Raw genomic sequence first — 23,385 nt, forward strand, 5'->3', positions numbered from 1 at the left:
AATTTCTAACTTAAATTAACCACGGGAATAAAACAGTTCCGAAAGTACATTAGAAAGAAACAAAAAAAAAACAAAAATTGAATACCTCGGCTGGTGTCTCTCTCGATCGTATATTTTTTTTTAAAAAATATGGAAGTAACGATAAACGCGGAGCCCGAGGCAAGTGCCCCGTTTGGTCGGTGTTAACGGCGGTACTGAACCAGCGGCGTTTTTATGGCTGTCGCGTTCGTTCTTTTTCGTTTCCACTGTTTTTTTTTTTCTTTTTTTTTCACCCCGCTCCTCTTTCTCCCGAATCGTAAAACACTCGAGCGGAATGCGAGGCGGTTCGTCGAATAAATATTCGACGAAACGCGAATCTCCGGAGAGCACGGTTTCGGTGCAAGTTCGTGGAACGCGGCAAAACTCGGCGCGCACTCGTCTACCCGTCTCGTGCGCGAGCATAACGGCGAGAGTCGCCCACGCCGCTTCCAGCCATGATCAAGGAACAATGTATAACAGTTTCTTCATGGTTGTCTCGTCAAATCAAGTATTAGTCATCTGCCAGGAACGAGATTCAGTGAATGTACTCGTGGCCGCGTGCGCGCGCCTTTTCGAGCCGGCCTCCCCGGTTTCCGGTTTCCATTCCCTTTCCTGTGAATCTCAGCCGTCGAGGCGGGCCGCCGCGGCTGTTGCAAAATTATCGCCGCCGCGGAATAATTCATGCCCCGCTGCTCCTTTCTCGATTCCCGCTTGAAATAGAAATGGGCCCCCGATTGATAAATCGCCGCGTGTACGCGCGACCGTTCCTGTAAACGGTGTGTTCCGTGGAATTGTTCGCGCGGAATTCTCGTCGCGGGGTTTTACTTTTTTTTCTCGCGTTCGGAGAACATTTTTGAACAGTTTCGGGCGTTCGAGAATATTTTTAAAGAGTATCGCGCGTTTGAGAATATTTTTAAACGGTATCGCGCGTTTGAGAATATTTTTAAAGAGTATCACGCGTTCGAGAATATTTTTAAACGGTATCACGCGTTCGAGAACGTTTCAAAGTTGGTTTCACGCGTTTGGAGGGAAGTAGAATGGAGCATCGCGTTTAGGGAACGTTAAAGTAAAGTTTCGCGTTCGGAGAACATTTTTAAACGGTATCACGCGTTCGAGAACTTTTTTAAATAGTATCACGCGTTCGAGAACTTTTTTAAATAGTATCACGCGTTCGAGAATATTTTTAAAGAGTATCACGCGTTCGAGAATATTTTTAAACGGTATCACGCGTTCGAGAACGTTTCAAAGTTGGTTTCACGCGTTTGGAGGGAAGTAGAATGGAGCATCGCGTTTAGAGAACGTTAAAGTGGAGTCTCGCGTTCAGAGGAAATTAAAGTATCGGGTTGTTCGGAAAGTTATTCCGTTTTCTAAAATGGAGAATGTATAATTTAAGAAAATGTTTATACACTCTAAAGAAATCGTGTTTTATTTTCATTGGAAAAAAACGACATGAATATCCGAACAACCTAATAGAATCTCGCGTTTAGAGAATTAAAATAGAGTCTCGCGTTTAAAGGCAATTAAGAAAGAGTCTCACGTTTAGAGAAAATTAAAACAGAGTATCGCGTTTAGAGGAAATTAGAGTCTCTCGTTTAGAGAAAATTAAAATAGAGTCTCGTGTTCGGAGGAAAGTAGAATAGAGTCTCTTGTTTAGAGGAAATTATAATAGAGTCTCGTGTTTAGAGGAAATTAGAGTCTCGCCTTTAGAGGTAATTGAAAGAGAGTCTTGCATTTAGAGGAAATTAAAATAGAGTATCGCGTTTAGAGAAAATTAGAGTCTCGCCTTTAGAGGTAATTAAAATAGAGCCTCTTCTTTGGCGGAAAGTAGAATAGAGTCTCTTGTTTAGAGGAAATTACAATAGAGTCTCGTGTTTAGAGGAAATTAGAGTCTCGCCTTTAGAGGCAATTAAAAGAGAGTCCTCTTGCATTTAGAGGAAATTAAATTAGAGCCACGCGTTTAGAGAAAATTAAAATAGAGTCTTGTGTTTGGAGGAAAGTAGAATAGAGTCTCTTGTTTAGAGAAAATTACAGTAGAGTCTCATATTTAGAGGAAATTAGAGTCTCGCCTTTAGAGGTAATTAAAATAGAGTCTCGTGTTTGGAAGAAAGTAGAATAGAGTCTCTTGTTTAGAGGAAATTACAATAGAGTCTCGTGTTTAGAGGAAATTAGAGTCTCGCCTTTAGAGGCAATTAAAAGAGAGTCTTGCATTTACAGGAAATTAAAATAGTCTCGCGTTTAGAGAAAATTGAAATAGAGTCTTGCATTTAGAGGTAATTAAAATACACCTGTACAATTAAACGATAGGAAAACTCAGCCGAAATTGTCAATATTCAAACAATTGTAGCTCCGTTGAAAGTAATCTTAGGACGATGGTTCTTTTTTTAAATTAAAGCTCGAAGTCTCCACTTTATGATTGTATAAAATACGAGGGTATATTGGTGATACTGAAAAATTCTATAGTGTGAGATTGAGAGCAGTTTGAAGTGTTTCAATTTTTTTGAGAAAACTATCTTAATTTTTTTCAATCGCTTTTCGATGGAAGAAGATTTTCAAGAGAACTAAACTTAGAGATATTACAGTATGAAGCTCGACCTTTAAAATGACTCCACGAAGATTATTTTACGACCATTTTACACGAAGTTACAGTAGTCCAAAGTTTGATAGCCTTTTAATAAAGTGTCCGATATATTTTCTTCGAACAACATGTGTACGATAGGAAAAATATTATATGCGATTTATAGTTACATAAATGTATGTACTAATAGCTGCTGGTACAGAAAAAAAGTATCGTTAACACGTGTAACGATACACTTTGGTTTCTTCGAAAGGGGCTCCAAAAAGGAGGTCGAAAGGTCGAAAGGTTGAAAAATATTGAAGTTACGACAACAATTGCGCTCTGGTTCGGCTAATAAATTCCACGAGCATTCAACGGTGTATCTACAACGGAGGCCGTGTCTAGGTATTTGGGCGCCCGGGGCAACAATGGAAACCCAGTCCTCAGCTACTTGCGGTAGATACAGGTACATGTAATATACAGTGTGTTCTGCATCGTGTCGTAAAGTTATTTTAATCTCGAATCTCTGGAGGAGAGACTAAATAGGATGAAAATCATTTTCGCGTAGTTAACGGTAAAGCGTTACAATACTTGTCTCGTGCATCTCTAAAAACGAAAGAAAGTAAAGAATAAATCTGTTTTAGAAAATTAATACGATCGAAACAGTATCACAGAAAGTTTCTTGTGACGGTGAATTAATCAAAAATAAAATAATTCAATTTTGGTCGCCATTAGAGACGAGATGCGAGTGACGTTGTTGATATCCATTACACTCGTAGTCAAGGAAAAAAAAATAATTTTATTTAAGAAACCAATATGATCGAAACACCAATATCTATGTTGTTTTTTATTAACAATTTTATTGTCATACGTTTCGTTCTCAACGACCAGATATATTTTTCTCGAGCACGATACTAAATACATCGAAAGAATACTAAATACATAAATGAAGTCTTGCATATTCTCATGAAAACAAACGAAAGAAAAACCAATATGGTCGAAACACCAATACCTACTTTCTTATTAACAATCCTATATTTTGTACGCATCTGTCATATTTTTCTCAAATACCTTCCATAACGAAATTATCTCAAATTTATTAAGAATCTCCTTAACAATCCTACATTAAGTACTCACCTATCTAATATATTTCTCAATCATTCTCACGGTGAAATTATCCCAAATTTATTAACAACCTTCTTAAAAGTCCTACATTTCTAACGCATCTACCCCTTATATGTTTCTCACCCTATGCAACGAAATTATCCCAAACTTATTAACAATCTTCTTAAAAATCCCACATTTCATACACACCTACCATATTTTTCTGGAACAAACTATGCAACAAAATTATCTCAAACTTATTAACAACCTTCCCAAAAATCTCATATTTTGTACACACCTTCGACATTTTTGCGAACACCGTATGCAACGAAATTATCTCAAACTTATTAACAATCTTCTAAAAAATCTCACATTTCATACACACCTATCACACTTTTCTCAAACACCCTATACAACGAAATTATTCCAAACTTATTAACAAACTTTTCAAAAATCCCATATTTCATATACACCTTCGACATTTTCGCGAACATCATATCCAATAAAATTATTCTAAACATATGAACAACCTTCCCAAAAATCCCACATTTCGTACACACCTACCATATTTTTTCAAACACCCTATGCAACGAATTACCCCAAACTTATTAACAATTTTCCCAAAAATCCCCCATTTCATACACACCTATCTTTTTTTTCTCGAACACCCTATGCAACGAAATTACCCCAAACTTATCAACAACCTTCCAAAAATCCCCCATTTCGTACACACCTACCACATTTTCCTCAACCACCCTACGCAACAAAATTATCCCAAACTTATCAACAACCTTCCCAAAAATCCCCCATTTCGTACCCACCTACAACATTTTCTCAAACACCCTCAGCAACGCTCCGCTCCGCTCCCAATACCGGTGAATGAATCGAAACCGTTCGCGCGTTGCACGTACACCGTTTCGTTCGAGCGAGCTCGAAATTTCCAGATGGCGCGTGATTTGTCGACGCATATATCAGGCGAATCTTATCGCGCAGGATCGTCTGGTTCTTACGCGAGCGGAACATTTTTCACCTTTGACCGGTGGAGAAAACGAGAGGATCACGATGGCTACAAGGCGGATCGGCCACCCGCGGGTGATCCCCGGACGGCAGGTTGATCCCTTCGGAGGGTGCTGGCCGAAGGGTATCGATCGCGAAGTATCGTTCGCGGGCTGACAGTGCCGAGATATATATCTCAGAGCCGAGCGGCCGCAGTGCCGCGGGGTTCACGCGGGGGTAACTCAATTTGTAGTTACAAACGAGCATAATATGATAATGCTTGGCGCTCGGGCACCGATTCGCCCGGCCCGTCTCCGCTCTTTGTTAGCGGACCTCTGCTCGGCAACGCTTTCCCCCCCAGCTGCGCGCTGTCATTTGTTCACGTCTGTCAATACGTCACTGATAGGTACACCGGTACCTCGTTGGGCACCGAGATGCCCCGTCAAGGCTAATCTTCGCACGAAATTTTCGAGTACGCGCGACCGCGAAACTTTCAGCGAGTTTGTACCCGTACTTGAGACGATCACGGTATTTGGGGGAACTGTGATGAATCTTTTAGTTGGAAAGTCATTTTTACTCGAGTTTTCGAATATTATTCCCGGAGGGACGCGAACGCGCAGCTGTCGTCAAATAAGGATGTTAAGTTTCCAATATCGTTTAAAGGTGATGCGAGAAAAATTATTTCTGGTAGTTGTATGCGTGTGTGTGTATATATGTATGTACCAATCTTTGTACGTATAGATGCATGTGTATATATAGAATGTCGACTTGGAATTTTTTAGAACATTCTAGATGCATGTGTATATATAGAATGTCTTTTTGAAATCTTTTAGAATATATTAAATGCATGTGTATATATAGAATGTCTTTTTGGAATCTTATAGAATATAGTAGATGCATGTGTATATATAGAATATCTTTTTAGAATCTTTTAGAACATTTTAGAAGATTCAGGACGCACGAGAAAGATATATTTTCTGGAATATTAATAAAGTTTGATTTATCGATAGAATAGAAATACCGAGCTATTATTTAATTGAGTGGATAATCCAAAATTCTAATAAAGGAAATACATACTTTCGTTTGAAAAATATTGTGGCGAGTTTTTCATGGGAGAAGAACCTTTGGCAAATTTTGTGCGATTTATCGTCGAGTTACTTTTGCTTGAAAAATTGTTGCATTAGTTTCCAATGGGAATATTTGATAAATTATACGATAAATATACGATATAAGGTTTGAGAGATAAATGTAACTTCGTGTGCATTGAAAATTGTTCTTTTCTTTGCATTTTGTATTATTCATTGCGCAGTACGTAAACTATGTATAGAGTGTTACAAAGAAAATATTAAACCCCAAGTAAAACCTAAGAACTCAAAGAAAAAAACAAAAAGAAAAAAGTAAGTCGTTAGAGAAAAATACATTTCCCATTCCTCTTTAGGAACAGTACGTAAAAGTACGTAAACTATATACAGAGTGTTACAAAATATATATTAACCCCCAAGTAAAAACCTAAGAACTCAAAATAAAACAAAAAGGAAAAAGTAAATCATCAGAAAAAATGTATTTCCCACTCCTCTTTAGAAACAGTACGTAAAAGTACGTAAATTATATACAGAGTGTTACAAAATATATATTAACCCCCAAGTAAAAACCTAAGAACTCAAAAAAAAAGAAAAGGAAAAACTAAGTCCTTAGGAAAAAATGTATTTCCCATTCCTCTTTAGAAACAGTACGTAAAAGTACGTAAATTATATACAGAGTATTACAAAATATATATTAACCCCCAAGTAAAAACCTAAGAACTCAAAAAAAAAAAGAAAGGAAAATGTAAGTCGTTAGGAAAAAATGTATTTCCCATTCCTCTTTAGAAACAGTACGTAAAAGTACGTAAATTATATACAGAGTATTACAAAATATATATTAACCCCCAAGGAAAGACCTAACAGTTCAAAAAAAAAAAAAGAGTAAAATAAGTTGTTAGAAAAAAATGTATTTCCCATTCCTCTTTAGAAACACTACATAAAAGTACGTAAACTATATATAGAGTATTACAAAATATATATTAACCCCCGAGGAAAGACCTAACAATTCAAAAAAAAAAGAAAAGGAAAAAGTAAGTCGTTAGAAAAAAATGTATTTCCCATTCCTTCTTAGAACCAGTTCAAACCGTAAAATTGTCAGCGTTGTTAAAAGCAAAGAAACTACTTAAGAGACCTCCCCTAACCCAAACACCCTCTACATTATTTTTCAAAAGGTATTTTCGCGCTCGACATTCTCTTCACTTGTGTTTCTCCGTGTTCTCGCAAATCGATACGAAATGGGGGTGTGAAAATCTCGTTTCGAGTCCGCTTCTCCGTTACGTCAGGCGCGTGATCGTGAGAGCCGGCGCCAATGCGATCCCGCAGGATTACGAACGTGTTGCCGGAGCGGATTCACATAATTCGCCCGGGGCGCAACGGCGGTTCGTTCGTGCCAAAATAAATCAGGGGTCCAGTACTTGAAAAATAGCCGTGTGGCGTCCTAGTGTATATATTCGGGTCGCGAGGGCGAACGATCCTAACAAATTGGTCCCGAAGCAAATGGGCACCACGATGCCGATTTATTATTATCTATTTACGATGCGCCTTAAATCACGCGTACCCGGAGCCAACGGCGTTCGGTCGGCCGGCGAAATCGTGAAGAAAGCCGAGGGAACAAGGAGCGGAAAGTAGTACCGCGGGATGTATTATTAACCGTTTAGCAATTTGACAAGCGTTGTACTTTCGAATCGGGTCCGATACAATCTACGCGAAATGATTTATACGTAAAAGCGGTCCTCTCTTAACCGTGGCGAAACGCGGTAGCGATGCACGCCGAGCGTTATTATACTCCTTTTATTTATACTCTCGCCACCTATTGTCGCACGGGCCTTGTAAATTAACGCTCCGCGTACCAGCGGCGAGAAAAGCTCTCGAGAGGGTTTTTTCCCGTTCGAGGAAATTGAATTGCGCCGTAAAACACTCGTGCCGGAATGATTAACCGTCTTGGTCCGGTTACGAGCCGGTCGTGGGAAGGTGAAACATAGTTTTTGTGCAAAGAACGGGGTCTTTATTCTTGGAAGATGATATATTTTCTTTTAGGAGTGTGCTTAGGTGAACATTTTCGTCAATTTTGAACTCACAAGCGATTCCTCGCGTTGGGAAATTTTCTTTTGATACACAAGGTGTGTAGTTTGAATCTAGGGTTGTTTTGAAATAAATTACACGATGTATACAGAAGGATTTTATAAATTAATTGCGATGGAGTGTGTCCTCCATTGAAGACACTATTCCTGACCGAACTATTTTTTAGACAGTGGTTAAATAGTGTTGCTCTGGTCCCTTAAAAGTATAATTTTCTCGAGGATGGTCGATCAAAATTAGACAGACCAGTCGAGAAGTTACCGAAATTTGTTTCATAATTTTCGAGGATCGCTTTAGTAACTTTAGAATAATCCTAGATACACATTTGGATATTGTACAATACAAATAATTCCAGAGGAAAGGGAGGAAAGAGTTTTGTACAAGTCTGTAACGATGGTAAATTTTATTTAGTTGTAAATTTAACGATCTCGTTTAATATTGTATTTAAAATCTTATTTAACATCCTATTCAACATCTTACTTAACATCTTTATCCTTCTTTACGTATCGATCAATAGTCATTTCCACAATAGTCTTATTCAACATCTTACTCAACATCTTTATCCTTTCTTACGTATCGATTAATACTCACTTTCTACAATAGTCTCTTTCAACATCTTAACATCTTTATCCTCCCTTACGTATCGATCAATAGTCATTTCCACAATAGTCTTATTCAACATCTTACTCAACATCATTTTATCCTTCCTTACGTATCGATTAATACTCACTTTCCACAATAGTCTCTTTCAACATCTTAATATCTTTATCCTCCCTTACGTATCGATCAATAGTCATTTCCACAATAGTCTTATTCAACATCTTACTCAACATCATTTTATCCTTCTTTACGTATCGATTAATACTCACTTTCCACAATAGTCTCTTTCAACATCTTAATATCTTTATCCTCCCTTACGTATCGATCAATAGTCTTATTCAACATTTTATTCAACATCGTATTCAACATCTTATTCAACATCATTTTATCCTTCCTTACGTATCGATTAATACTCACTTTCCACAATAGTCTCTTTCAACATCTTAAAATCTTTATCCTCCCTTACGTATCGACCAATAATAATTTCCACAATAGTCTTATTCAACACCTCATTCAACATCTTCCTTAAAATCTCTACCGCTCGTAACCCGTCGACCAGTATTCCTTTCCCAGCAACGGTATCCCTCGTTTTCGTCCAATCATTTGCCCCGATATTCAAAACTCGCGACTCGTGGAACGACAAAGAGGAACGTGGATCACCGCGAGTCGCGTCATCTTCGCGCGAACGACGCACGGGAATAACGGCGAAATGAGACGCCATGATGCAAGCCGATCCTATAAATGCGCTCCTACTTGTAAGCCCGGGTTTGGACCCTGTTGCGCGGACAGATACCGTGCGTCTTCCTTTAATGCATCCACCGGCAGCACAATGTGAAACCCACTCGCGACAACTTTATTAGAGAGAGCCACGGGTACATCGCAGGACACGCCGCGTTTCAGACTGTAACGCGTGCACCGCTCGTAACTATTACAGGTTAGAGGGACCCACGGTTATGTATTTTCCGTTAACCGTCTCGATAATACAGCTCGATATACAGACACTCTGTCTATTCTATCTCTTCTCTCTCTGTTCTATCAGGTTGTACGGAAAGTCATTTCGTTTTTCATTTTTTTTTTGGGGTGGGGAAAGTGAAACACGATTTTTTTAGAGCGTGTAAACATTTTATTAAATTATGTATTCTCCATTTTGGAAAACGAAATCACTTCCCGAACAACCCAATAAATATTGCGAGAACTGTGGAAGTAACTATGGACGTTTTTAACGAGGATACGATTCTGAATGTGCTTTTTCTTAGGATAGACTCGTCTTTCCTCATTTTTATCATTCTTCCACTACTCGGTGTCTGTAGTCGAGTGTAGTTCTACTCTGTGAACAGAGACAGTGAATAGATATAGCGAGAGCACAAAAGAAAGAAATGGTGTATCAAGTAGAGCGACGATTAAAGTTAGAGCACTTTGAGAAAACCTTGCACGCGTTACGATGGATCGCCCAATTAGCAAAATTTTGATCATCGTGCTGTGGCAGCACTCTCCAGACTTGCCACCAGAGCGAAACCGAGTGCCAAACTACTTTTTATTTTATAGTAACAAAGATCAAAATGAATCCAAACATAAATTGAAGAAATTGAAGAAATTTTATCACTGCTCAATTATTTTTCATCTAGAATCTTCGAATTCGTTAGACAAAGTTCACTCAATCTCGTTGTTACAAAGTTAAAGCGAAAGAACGTAAAATTGTTCAAAACGAATAATTTCAATGTACTCTCCGTCCGCGAGAAGAAGTCATTTCAAGGTCAGCATGTTCTTTTCGATCGTAAACCAGTACTATTTTATTCCACGAACCTACTCATTCCCCGAAAGAATATTCCACAAAGTCTCTACGTTCCAAGACGTTTACAATTTCTACGATCACAGTCACGTTCACGAAAGATCACTGTTCACACTTTAGATTCTTGTACTCTCTGGAAAAGACACACGAAATATCATTTCGCTCGAATGTGTGGCGCGAAAAGTGTGTCGAAAGCGCAACTACCGTGGAACGAGGCATTTCAGAGACCGGTCTCGGGGAATCACCGGCGGCGGGAACGTGCTGCCCCCACCCCCACCCCATCCTCCCGTCGACGTACGATTTGTTTACGACGATAAGGTTTCTTCGCGTGCCGAGGCGTTAAACGGCGAGCGCGCGCGAAAGCGGTGGGAAAGACGAGTGTCGTCGGCTCGTGAACGTGTAACGAAGTAGTCGGGGCCCGGTTGTCAATCGTCGTAAAGCATCCGCGGAGCGATCCTGTCGTAGACGTCTGTCCGTCGTCCCGTGAAACGTTCCCTCTTAGGACAACGTTGCAAACGAACGTAACGCGTCGCTGCGGGGCGAAATGAAAATTTCTCTCGGCGTCGTTACGCACTACGTCTCCGACTACGAGAGTCGCGTGTACACGCGGGAAACGGTTACACCATTATCTCGATTGGCGGTTTTCTAAAGGATTAATCCTCCCACGGATGGGTAAGGACATCGACGACGTTGTTCCGTTCGTGTCGTACGATCCGGTGATCAGACCGCGCGCGAAATCTTGATTTTTGAAAGTACCGTTTCACGTGACCGGGAAAGACACGAGTTCACGCGTCACGAGTACATTGTCAGGTGTCAGGGATGCGTGGACGCTGCGAGAGTGAAGATTCGGAAGAGAATTTGGACACGTGTTGTTTAAATTGATTTTACGTTTCATTTAAATTTCAGGTCTCATTTAAGGCAAGTGTATTGGTTAGACTGTTGAAATTATTAAGAAAAGAAAGAGATACGATAATTGCACAAATGCGAGGGAACAAAAAAGCTTCTCGTGACAGAGCCACTCGGTTAAACTGAAGCTTAGCACGTAATTGTATATTTCTTAGGTTACATCTGGTCAATATTTTCCCCGCAGTGGCTACGTTACTCCCACCAGTAACTTACCGATACTTGTTTCGTCACTGTGCCCGATCTGCATATGCAACTGACGAACTTTCCTACGGATGGACTGGTTACCTGTATATATGTATTCGTAAAGTCGTGGATACCGGCTCTCCGATTTTATCGAAAGTACACCTGTTACTATCTGTCATTGTTTAATTAAGATTTTTCGTTTGAATCGATTCCAAGGAGGGGCGAGTAGGTAGAAGGGTGTGGTACAGTGGAAGGGGAAACGACAGCGCGTGGCTCGCGAGTCACGAGTCGCTTCTTCTCTACGATAGTGTAACAATTGATGTTGCGAATCCAACATCGCGAGAATAAGTTTTGTTAACCGTCACTGTTCTGACGATAATCTAAAAATTTCGATTTTCCGCCAACAACCATAATTAATACTGTAATTAATACAAAGTATCGAACAGGAAACGACAACGCGTGTCTCTCCAGTCACGAGTCACCTTTTCTCTACGATAGTGTAACAATTTCTGTTGCAAATCCAACATCGCGAGAATAAGTTTTGTTAACCGTCACTGTTCTGAGTTACATTTAATAATCTAAAAATTTCAATATTCCGTCGACAGAGTATCGTTTCCAGAACTACGCGTACAAATACTATAATTAATTCAAAGTACCGAACGTAAGGTGGAAACAGTCGAAAGATCGTTACACCGGTACAAATCGACGTGTGTCAATACAAGTAAATTTGATTTTCGTCGATGAATAAAAGAAAAAAGAGAGAAAAAAGGAAAGAAAAGAAATTTCGATTTAAATTTAAATCGTCGCGATTAGTCGCGTTGGAAAACGTACCGCAACGATGAAGTATGCTGTCAGGGAACACGGGTCCCCGTGCCCGTACACGGGTACCATTCTCCGCGAAACCACCGCGGGGTTTCGCGGCCCGTGTCAATTTTACGTTTCACCGTGATTGCTTCCTTGTACGGCAGCCGTGGTGGTATCGAGTGGCCACGCGGTGAAACTCGAATTAAAATCCCGTCTCGGACGATAATGATAACGATCGACGACCGCGAGGTGCTAATAGCTCGACAGCCGCGGATCATCGATTTCTAAGCGACGGGAATCCCCTGGTTTCTCGCCGGAAGGGATCTCGTTCCGTGGACTACAACGTTCTCCACGGTGTCGAAGTGCACGACGGTGCCGATCGCGGAGGTTCCGTGCGGTTTTACTCTTCGCACGATTCGCGGGATCGCGCCTCTTTCTCGCCCGTCGTTCGACTTTCGCTTTCTACAATTTGTACCCGAACGCGATAATTGTTGTCCTTCCCCCCACTCCCGCGGAGAATGTTTCCGACGCGATGGATGTGGTGGGGGCAGGGTCTCTCGGTATTGGAAATGGGTTAAGGAGAAGTAAATGAAGTATTCTTTCATTGTAATCGCGCTTTCTTTTATCAGCACTTGGATGGTATAAGACGTTAAAAGTTTTGTCTTGAGACTATAAGACGTGTCCAAAAATGCCTACGACAATGCTTCGCTTTATACAATATAATGAAGATTTTAATCTTCGAAGAACAGATTCTATTATTCTTCTTGGAAGGAAGTATTTTCTAGGGAAAAATTTTGATTGATTGTTTCTACGCCTATGTAACTATCTGGATACATCGAATTCCCCTGAAAATTCTCTTACAGTAGTTATAGATTCTAAATAAACGCTTTACTCTTCGAACAGACAGATGTGGATTAAATTATTCTTCTTGGAAGGGTTTCCTAGACAAAAAATTTGATTGATTTTTCCTACGCCTATGTAACTATCTGGATATATTGAATTCCTCTGAGAATCTTCTTATACTAGATATCGATTCGAAATAAACGTTTTAATCTTCGAACAAACAGATGTGGGTTAAATTATTCTTCTTGGAAGGAAGTATTTCCTAGGCAACGACTGTGATTGATTGTTTCTACGCCTATGTAACTACCTGGATACATCGAATTCTCCTGAGAATCTTCTTACACTAGATATCGATTCGAAATAAACGCTTTAGTCTTCGAACAAACAGATGTGGGTTAAATTATTCTTCTTGAAAGAATTTCCTAGTTAAAACGTTGATTAATTGTTCCTACGCCTATGTAACTATCTGAATACATCGAATTCCCCTGAAAATCCTCTTACACTAGGAATCGTTCAAAAAATTGAAGATCTCTTTTAGAGATTGTCAATTTCAAACCGTTCTCAATTATTAAACAAGTGATTCACACATCTAAACCCACCTTAAATATCGAAGATCGTACCCTCTTTACAACCTCCCCATGTCGATTAATTCAGAATTCTGAACAAAAATTAATCAATCGATATAATGACAAAGAATCTAAAGGAAAGCGTTCAAATATACATCTAAACATCAGTTAGCGTCCTCTCGGAATAACTTACAAGTCTCCTATGAATTTTCTCACCCCGTTCATCAAGAAAACGTTGCGAAACACAGCGATTCTAATCCAGCTATCGAAACGGTTCCCGTTTCGAACGCTTGGAAAAGTGTGAGCCGGGCGGAATTATTTATACACGATCGGTGGGTGGTTAATTCGATTCTTAAAGCAGCGTCTTAATTGGCTCTTTTAATCGAAGGCATTGCCGCAACGGTATTCGGAGTGAATGATTTCCCTGGCATTCCATCGAGAGCGAAACGAGACGGTGTAAACCGTAAGTATCGTTACAATAACGAGTTCGCGATCGTTCGAGCGAATCGTTAGAAACAATCGACGTGGCTATCTATCACGTTACAATCGGCTGTACAACTATCGATCATTTCTGGCCAGGCCACGAAATCGTCGAGCGGGCGGTTTCGATGCTCGAGAAACGTCGAATGGCATACCGAGGGAGCTGTTCGCCAATTGTCGCGGCTCCCATTCGACGCCCAATTACTTGTCATTCAACTTTTTAATTTATCATCGTCGCGCTCGGCCGAGTTCGCCTCGATTCTCCGATCGGTTGATTTGCGACTCGGGGGTCGTCGGAGGTTAAGGAGAAATTTTGAACCGAATATTTACGATCGGCCGCGCTACGTCCACTTAATTAGGTATAGACTGAGAGAATGAGACGTTAGAAAGCCGCGAGCCGAGCACAATAAACCGTTGATTACTTCCTAACGCGTCGAGGTCTCCGCGATGGAAAATAATCGCTCGGGACGACGTGTTGTGCGAGCTCGCCGCTCGGGAAACCCGCGTAATCGCCGAACGAATTCCGGACCGTGGAAAAGAATCGATTTATCGTTTAAATACCTGGATCTTTTCGATATACTATTTATTTTCAGTTGGTGTTCCTCTCAGTGGAACCACTGGAACCGTGAACGGGCAATTTGTTTGTATACACCGTGGAAACGAACGCCTCGAGACAATTTGATTATCTCTGTGTGCGAAATAACCGATAGGTGCGCAAAACCGGGATAAATGTTCTTCGAATGTTCGAAATTGTCACGATCTTACCCCTGTTGTTGTCAATTTTAAATATTGTTAAATTTTTATCGCGCAGGTGGAACGAGAGTACGAATTACGATTCTGGGAGAGAAGAGTGAATAATCGTTGCAAGCTTTTTCTCTTCGAAATATTTTTTAACGGTACGAAATTGCTATGATCTCCATTCTTCAGAAATGTTCTCTAAAAATTAGAAAATGGCTACGATCTCCCCTTCTTCTCAAAATTCTTAAATATCGTTCAATTTTTGAGGCTCCGAATCTAGCCTGATTGTCTCTACTGTTGCGACAATGTAACGAGTTACAGCGACGAGAGAAACTGTTTCTAACGGAGGAGTAATGAATTACTTCAATACGAGTTAGAGTAGGGTTTACTCTGTACCGAGTAGCTGTATATAAATACAATTATAGAAGATTATATCGAATTAAAATCATCTTATTTATCATGTCCATCGAATGACTCAAAGCTCCTTCTTCGACGTAAAATCTTGAATAAAATTGCCCCACTATTTCGTTTGTAATATAATAATTAATGGTTTCGTACATTGCTCTCAATTATTGAAATCCTTTTACCACGTCTCTGACAACTATTAAACAGCAAAATTTTATCTTAGAAGAAGCTCGTATTTCGCTATACGTTGTTTGTAATGACCTGTACACGATTCTAAAGAATGTTAAGGTTGTAAATCTGTCCTATTCTTTTCACCACTCTTACGATTAATCTGTAGTCCTTTCCTTTGTATTCTAAAAGGTTTATCCTCGTAAATAAATAAATAGATAAATCATTTAGATATAAATCCACTCTACACGCGCGTCACGTGATCATTTACCCCCTATAACTACGAAAGGCGTATATATACGTTCTCATAAATTTATCAATATTTAGGAAAGGCGTATATATTCGTTCTCAAAAGTTTATCAATATTTAGGGAAGGCGTATATATACGTTTTCACAAGTCTATCAATATTTAGGAAAGACGTATATATACGTTCTCAAAAGTCTATCAATATTTAGGAAAGGCGAACATATACGTCCATACAAGTCTATCAATATTTAGGAAAGGCGTATATATACGTTCTCACAAGTCTATCAATATTTACGAAAGACGTATATATACGTTCTCACAAGTCTATCGATATATACGAAAGGCGTAAATATACGTTCCTCAACATTTTTTTTAATTGTAAAACCTTCATTGTTTCACCAGTTGTAAACGTATCTCCAGGTACCGTTTTGATCAATAGTCCGTGGACAACCAATCAAAGCAACTGATGCATAAATATCACACAGTCGGTATTGATGATTCTCTCCGAGAGTGAGACACAGTCAAAGAGTTACTCGATCGAAAGCCACTATATACATCCACCAAGTAGCTCAATACGCCCTCAATATAAAATCTCAAATAAAATTCTCTCCACTGTCTAACTTGTAGGTAAATCGACTCTACACTCGTGACACGATCATTCACTCGATCGAAAGCCATTATATACATCCACCAAGTAACTCAATACGCCCTCAAAATAAAACCTCAAAATCTCTACCAAAATTCTCTCCATCGTCCAACTTACATTGACTCTACACGCAACATACGCGATCATTTACTCGATCGAAAGCTACTATATACATCCATCAAGTAGCTCAATACGCCCTCAATATAAAATCTCAAAAATTCTCTCCACTGTCCAACTTGTAGGTAAATCGACTCTACACTCGTGACACGATCATTCACTCGATCGAAAGCTACTATATAAATCCACCAAGTAGCTCAATACGCCCTGAATATAAAATCTCAAACAAAATTCTCTCCACTGTCCAACTTGTAGGTAAATCGACTCTACACTCGTGACACAATCATTCACTCAATCGAAAGCCATTATATACATCCACCAAATAGCTCAATACGCCCTCAATATAAAATCTCAAATAAAATTCTCTCCACTGTCCAACTTGTAGGTAAATTAATTCTACACTCGTGACACAATCATTCACTCGATCGAAAGCCACTATATACATCCACCAAGTAGCTCAATACGCTCTCAAAATAAAATCTCAACATCTCTACCAAAATTCTCTCCACTGCCCAACTTACATTGGCTCTACATGCGACATACGCGATTATTTACTCGATCGAGAGCCATTATATACATCCACCAAGTAACTCAATACGCTCTCAAAATAAACTCTGAAAATCTCCACCAAGATTCTCTCCACCGTCCAACTTACAGATGCGCTCCACATGCGCGACACGCGATCATTTCCGCGAACGTACTCGGTGGAATCGGGGGACGCGCCGAGACGCAAAGTGAATCGAAGGATCGGTCGGTCGTGGCACAGGAGGAAGGACGAAGGGAAAAGGAAGGATAGGGGAGGGGGCGAGGAGCAATTGTCGGACGCGGCGAGTCGGTCGATAATTCATTATCTCCGAGCCGCGGTCTCGTCTCATTTTCGCTGCACGGGGTCCTCGATCACGCCTAACGGCATCGCATCGGCGTAAATACGTTGCGTAATTAATTTCGCGCAAACCACGGCACGGACCGGCGCGTTATATTTATAGCGGTGCATTAACCCCGTGTGTTTTATGCACCGGTCGTCGAGGGTTCACAGTCGCTCGTATGAACACGGTGGCCTGGTCTGTGTCGGGAATCCAGCGGAAAAAAAATATATTCCCTCCCCAGCCCTCCATCTCGTATAACCTCACCGTTTCTTCACCGAGAAGAGGATTCGCGCGATATTCGCCGCGTATGAAAGAAAAAAAAAAGAAGAAAAAGAAAAGACGTCCAAAGGGGTCGAACACCCGGGTGAAAATATCGATAGGGGGTCAAGTTGAGGTTAGTTAACGCGTTCTCTGTTTCCCTTTTCCTCCACCGTTACCCTCCTAACCCTCTCTCTCTCTTACTTATGGAAGTCTACGCCCTTCTTCGAGCGCCTTCTTTCTCGATTCTTTTATTTTTTTCTCTCCTCGTTCTCGTACCGGGGCGTAGGTGTGGAACCGCCGTGGCAAGTCCACACAGTGGACCACTGACTGCGCACAATTAGGCCTCGGCGCAGAACGAATTCATCTTCGTTGGATAAGCGAGACTCCGGCCAGTTCGGCACGATCGATTATCAATCATTCTACCGCGATGCCCCGGTCAACGGATCCACGGGGCACGACGAAGGGATCGTTGCGCGAGTGCGCGAGAGCGCGAGACCATGTCCCTCCTCCCCTCCCTTCTTCTTCTTTTGGAAAGAAAGAAGAAAGAAAGAAAAAAAAGAAAAGAAAAAGTAGAACCCGAGTCCACGGTGTACACGCTCCTCTCGGTGTGTGCCCGTAGGGTGTATCCACCCCCGCAAGTGGTACGGTGAGCTCGTCCGGGTTTCGACGTTTCCTGATGGACGTTTCCAGTGCCTCACGGCCGCGCACGTCGATTGGGATAAAGTGGCTGTCGGGATTCATAATGATGGCCCCGTGCGTGTCGGATTTTATCGACCGCGGCCCCGGAAACTCGATCCTCCGCGTCGTGATTGATCGTCGCGCCTATTTTCGTGAAGCGTCTCGGCGAGGATCGCCGCCGCGTTCCCGAACCGTACGGCGACGATCTTCGGGGATCTCGAGAATTTCGCGACCGGATCGGACGCCATCTTTGCGGCTCTGGAGTGTATGGGACCCGAGCTGCTTTCTCGGTGCGGGTACGAGATTCGTCGAGAACGCGTGCGCTCGCAACGAAATGATTTTTAAAACGAGATTGATTTTCGATAATCGTGATTACGAGTTACTCGCAAATCGTGAATTATTTAAATGCGAAGAATTTGGAAAGAGTGAATAAATTTGGGTAATTGTAATTTTGAGTAATTTGAAGATTGTGAATAGCTGCGAAGGATTTGCAAAGAGTGAATAATTTTGAGTAATTTGAAGATTGTGAATAATTTAGCTGCGAAGAATTTACAAAGAGTGAATAATTTTGAGTAATTTGAAGATTGTGAATGATTATGACTACGAAGGATTTGCAAAGAGTGAATAATTTTGAGTAATTTGAAGATTGTGAATAATTTAGCTGCGAAGAATTTACAAAGAGTGAATAATTTTGAGTAATTTGAAGATTGTGAATAGCTGCGAAGAATTTGCAAAGAGTGAATAATTTTGAGTAATTGTAATTGTGAGTAATTTGAAGATTATGAATAATTTAGCTGCGAAGAATTTGCAAAGAGTGAATAATTTTGAGTGATTGTAATTTTGAATAATTTGGAGATTGTGAATGATTATGACTACGAAGAATTTGCAAAGAGTGAATAATTTTTAGTAATTGTAATTTTGAATAATTTGAAGATTGTGAATAATTATAACTACGAAGAATTTGCAAAATGCGAATAATTGTAATTATGAATAATTTGAAGATTATGAATAATTGTAGCTAGGAATGATTTGCAAAGTTTGCATAATTGGGAATGATTGTAACTGTGAATAATTTGTAAATAATGAATAATTATAATCACGAATAATTTGTATTTGAAGAATAAGAAAGTGTAGGAGGAAACTATGTGACTATAGGAGAAAGTTACATTTTTTTAATCTTGAAAGTTTCTTTTAAGGAACACTGATTTTTCAACTCTTCGAATCAATAATATACTATCAATAATATACTTCATTTCGATTCAAAGTTCTATTGTTCTTATTGGAAAATGCTACATATCGTTCCAACCGATATTAACTACGGTGTGGTGGCAATACACTAGGTTGTTCGATAAGTTTTGTCGTTTCTTCCATTGTAAGAAAAGTACCATGACACATTAACTTTGTACAATTGTAAATATACGAATAAGTCGACAAATCGAACTTCACTCGTGTTCATCAAACAGTAGTACCATCTTTCGAAAAATAAAACAACGAATCTAATACCTCCATTCCTTATCGAACGACAAGACTTATCGAGCAACCTATTGATAAATGAACGTAACAAAAGTCTTTTACCCAGTCTAGTTGAAGATTCCCCTCGTGAGAAGAAAGCCTTCCAAAAACTTGTAAACCATCGTTTCGAAGATCTACACGAAACTTCACTGGTATTCATCAAACAGTAGTACCATCTTTCGAAAAAAAAAACAACGAATATAATACCTCTATTTCTCATCGAACAACAAGACTTATCGACCAATCTAATAATAAACCAACGTAACAAAAGTTTCTTACCCAGTCTAGTTGAAGATTCCCCTCGTGAGAAGAAAGCCTTCCGAAAACTTGTAAATCACGTTCCTCGTCGTTGTTCAAAAATCGGTGAACATCGCGTCGCGGTTGCGCAATCCTCTTGTCCGAGATCTTTCGTACGTCTGCGAAAACCCGCATTCGTAACATTTATGATCGGTTGGTTCCCTCCGCGACGAGTGTTTTCCACATCGCGTGGAAAAACGTGGTACACGGTCGCGTCTCTTGTAACAACGTCGCGCGGCGGTGGCTTGATTAATGGCAGCTTTCCAGGAATATGGAAAAATCTGACCATATAAATGTAAATTAGATAAACCGTGAACAGTCGCAATCGTCGTGCTGGAAAACCTTGTGTAATCGAGTTTCCCCGGGCGGCGTTGGTGGAACCTGTCGCCTCTCGATTGGAAAAATGAAAGGCGGAGTAGGGACCGTTTTCAATGGACGGAAGAAAATGGCAGGAACGGTGTTGGCACCGGTACCACCGTCGTCTCGCCGCGATCTCAACGTCAGCGATGTTTTCCATCGCGTGGTGCACGCTCGTTCTAGAAATAGACACACCGTTTGAATAATAGAACCGTACGATGAGAGGAGATCCAGAATAAGAGATCCAGATAATGGAGGTACGAGAGTTGCCTATCGTACGGAACGTATTACGGTGGACGACGGTAGGGGTTGATAAATTACATACGCGTAATTGCGATATCGCATCACGGTGTACGGGTTTGTTTCTCGTAAACGAGTAGGCAGGTTATCGACCCGGTGTCCATCTCGAGCGGTCAAAGCCGCACGAATTAATACCGCGAAACGATCCCTGGATTGGCAATTTTGCGTTACGGGTCGTAGTCACCTGCTGGCCAAGTTAGAAGGCATTTACGTAAGTAAACGACGCGCGGATTGGCCGCGTGCCCGCGTGGAAAGAGCCGCGGCCCGCTCGCGGAGAGAAAGACAGGGAGAGTGCACCATTGGTACCGTCGTGCCGATGTCATTGTAGCGGGTGATTTATGGCCGGTGAGCTCGCGCGCTGTCGCCGCTGGAAAATCGTTTGGGTTGCGCAAAATTTAATAAAGCGATCCACGCATCGACATCTCGATTCCCGTAATCTTTACCGCAAGGGGAGCTGAGATCGACGAACGCCTGCGAATCTCGCCTGATGATTGCGTAACACGGTACGTCGCGACGCGATACGCACCGGATTCGACGATTCGTGCGCGAGGATCGATCGTACGGGGAAAAAGAAACGAATCGCGGAGTTTGTGCGGTGGTGTGTGTGTGTATTTGTATGAGTGTGTTTTCTTGGATTCATTGGTTTAGAATAGGTGTTCCGCGCTAATGCTTGCAGATTGAGTAGAGTGTATTCTTTTTCTACCTGTTCAATATTTTTTATTTTCGTTAGGTATTCTTCTGTGACGCTCTTTATTTTTTTTTATGTTAGGAATAGATGGTAATTTTTGTTTAGGTACCATTTTGGGCACGAGGATCGATCGTCCACGGAGAAGAAACTAATCGCGGAGTTTGCGGGTTAGTGTGTGTGTGTGTCCGTGTGTGCGTGTGTATGTGTGTGTTTTCTGGGATTTATTTGTTTAGAATAGGTGTTCCGCGCTAATATAATACTTTCAGATTGAGTAGAGTGTATTCTTTTTCTACTTATTCAATATTTTCTATTTTGGTTAGGTATTCTTCTGTGATGCTCTTTCTTTTTTTTTTATGCCGAGAACAATGGTAATATTTGTCTTGATATCCATCCAATATCTTCTACTCTCTGTAGGCATTTTTTGGCAACCCTCTTCCCTTTCTTTTATATTCAAGAGTAGACAATACCTTCTAAGGTATCCAATATTTTCTACTCTCTGTAGATACTCTTCGATGACATATCTTTTCTTCTTTTAATATTCAGGATCGACAGTAACTTTTTACCAAATGTTCCTTGTAATATTTTCTACTCACTTTAGGCACTCTTTAATGACTTCTTCTCTTAATATCAAGAGTAGACGTTAATTTTCCCAGGTATTCCTTACAATACTTTCTACTGTCTTCAGATACCCTTTGATAACTTCTTCTCTTAATATCAAGAATAGTTGGTAATTTTCGCAGGTACTCCTTACGATACTTTCTACTCTCTTTAGATACCCTTTGATCACTTCTTCTCTTAATATCAAGAGTAGACGTTAATTTTCCCAGGTATTCCTTACAATACTTTCTACTCTCTTCAGGTACACTTTGATGACTTCTTCTTGTAGTATTAAGAATAACTGGTAATTTTCCCAGGTACTCCTTACGATACTTTCTACTCTTTTTAGGTACCCTTTGATAACTTCTTCTTTTAATATCAAGAATAGTTGGTAATTTTCGCAGGTACTCCTTATGATACTTCCTACTCTCTTTAGGTACCCTCTGATGACTTCTTGTAATATTAAGAATAATTGGTAATTTTCCCAGGTACTCCTTACAATACTTCCTACTCTCTTTAGGTACCCTTTGATGACTTCTCTTAATATCAAGAGTAGAAGTTAATTTTCCCAGGTATTCCTTACAATACTTTCTACTCTTTTTAGGCACTCTTCGATAACTTCCTCTTTTAATATCAAGAATACTTTCCCTACAATCCTTCTACTCTCTTTAAACATCCTTCTCCGGCACTCTCCACTATTTCAATTCAAAAACTACACAATCTTTCCTAATGATTCATCAATATTCTCCACTACCTCCACATATCCCTTTGACCTCACTCTTCCCTCTTTCAACATCAAAACCAAACAATACATTATCCCAAGTACTCATATTTTCCACTCCCTCTATCCTTCACCTACTCTCTTTTCCTCTCCCGTACACTTTCCACCAAAGTACCTCCCTTCATCTCCATCCCCGTGAATTTCCCCCATCGGAATAACTCAAGCCACCCAAAGTCGGACGAATCGAGTCCTCGATTGTACGGAATCGATCCAATCCCCGGATAATTTTAATATTGAGTACTCGACGTATTCGATCTCGTTCGACGACGACCGATCGAAAGTCCAGACGCGCAGGTCCAGATACCCGCGATCCAGGTCCGTCGGTCCCTCGAAGCGGGTCGAAACGGGCGTCGAACGGTCGCCGGCATAATCAGCTTGACCTTTTCCGATTTCCGCGTGGTTGAACGACGCGGCGGTTCGGTCCGTCGCGATGAAACGCGAAAAGGCACACGGAAAGGTTGAGGCGGGTCGCGGTTCGCGTAATGGGTCCGCGGGAAACATCGATAGAGTGAGTCGTCGTTGTCGCCGCCGCGTACTCGGCGAACAGTGATAATAGCCGGTATTAATAAATCCCCTTTTCCACGGCCATCAATCGCCGCGCGCCGTGCCAGGGATTGTTAACACGTTCCTACTTCAACATCGACGATAGAAATATCACTCTCCCGGCCGAGATACGGTAGGCGCGAGACGCGCGGTCTTTTTCTTCGGGCTCTCTCGCCTCGT

The 23,385-nt window shown here is 40.8% G+C and overlaps 1 protein-coding gene across 1 annotated transcript in view; it reads right to left on the reverse strand.

Annotated features, from left to right (window-relative positions):
• The window catches only part of LOC143151194 (uncharacterized), a 92,719-nt gene extending 72,653 nt beyond the window's left edge, over positions 1 to 20,066 (reverse strand). Inside the window, exons 1-2 of the mRNA XM_076320103.1 lie at positions 19,922 to 20,066; positions 19,706 to 19,818 (exon numbers count right to left, since the gene is read on the reverse strand). Coding sequence (XP_076176218.1) covers positions 19,706 to 19,802 — 97 coding nt within the window. The 5' untranslated portion in view covers positions 19,803 to 19,818; positions 19,922 to 20,066. The remainder of the gene's footprint in view (positions 1 to 19,705; positions 19,819 to 19,921) is intronic.
• Positions 20,067 to 23,385: the final 3,319 nt, after the last annotated feature.

Source organism: Ptiloglossa arizonensis, chromosome 1 (assembly GCF_051014685.1).
Source record: "Ptiloglossa arizonensis isolate GNS036 chromosome 1, iyPtiAriz1_principal, whole genome shotgun sequence".
In the NCBI taxonomy this organism is placed as follows: Eukaryota; Metazoa; Arthropoda; class Insecta; order Hymenoptera; family Colletidae; genus Ptiloglossa; species Ptiloglossa arizonensis.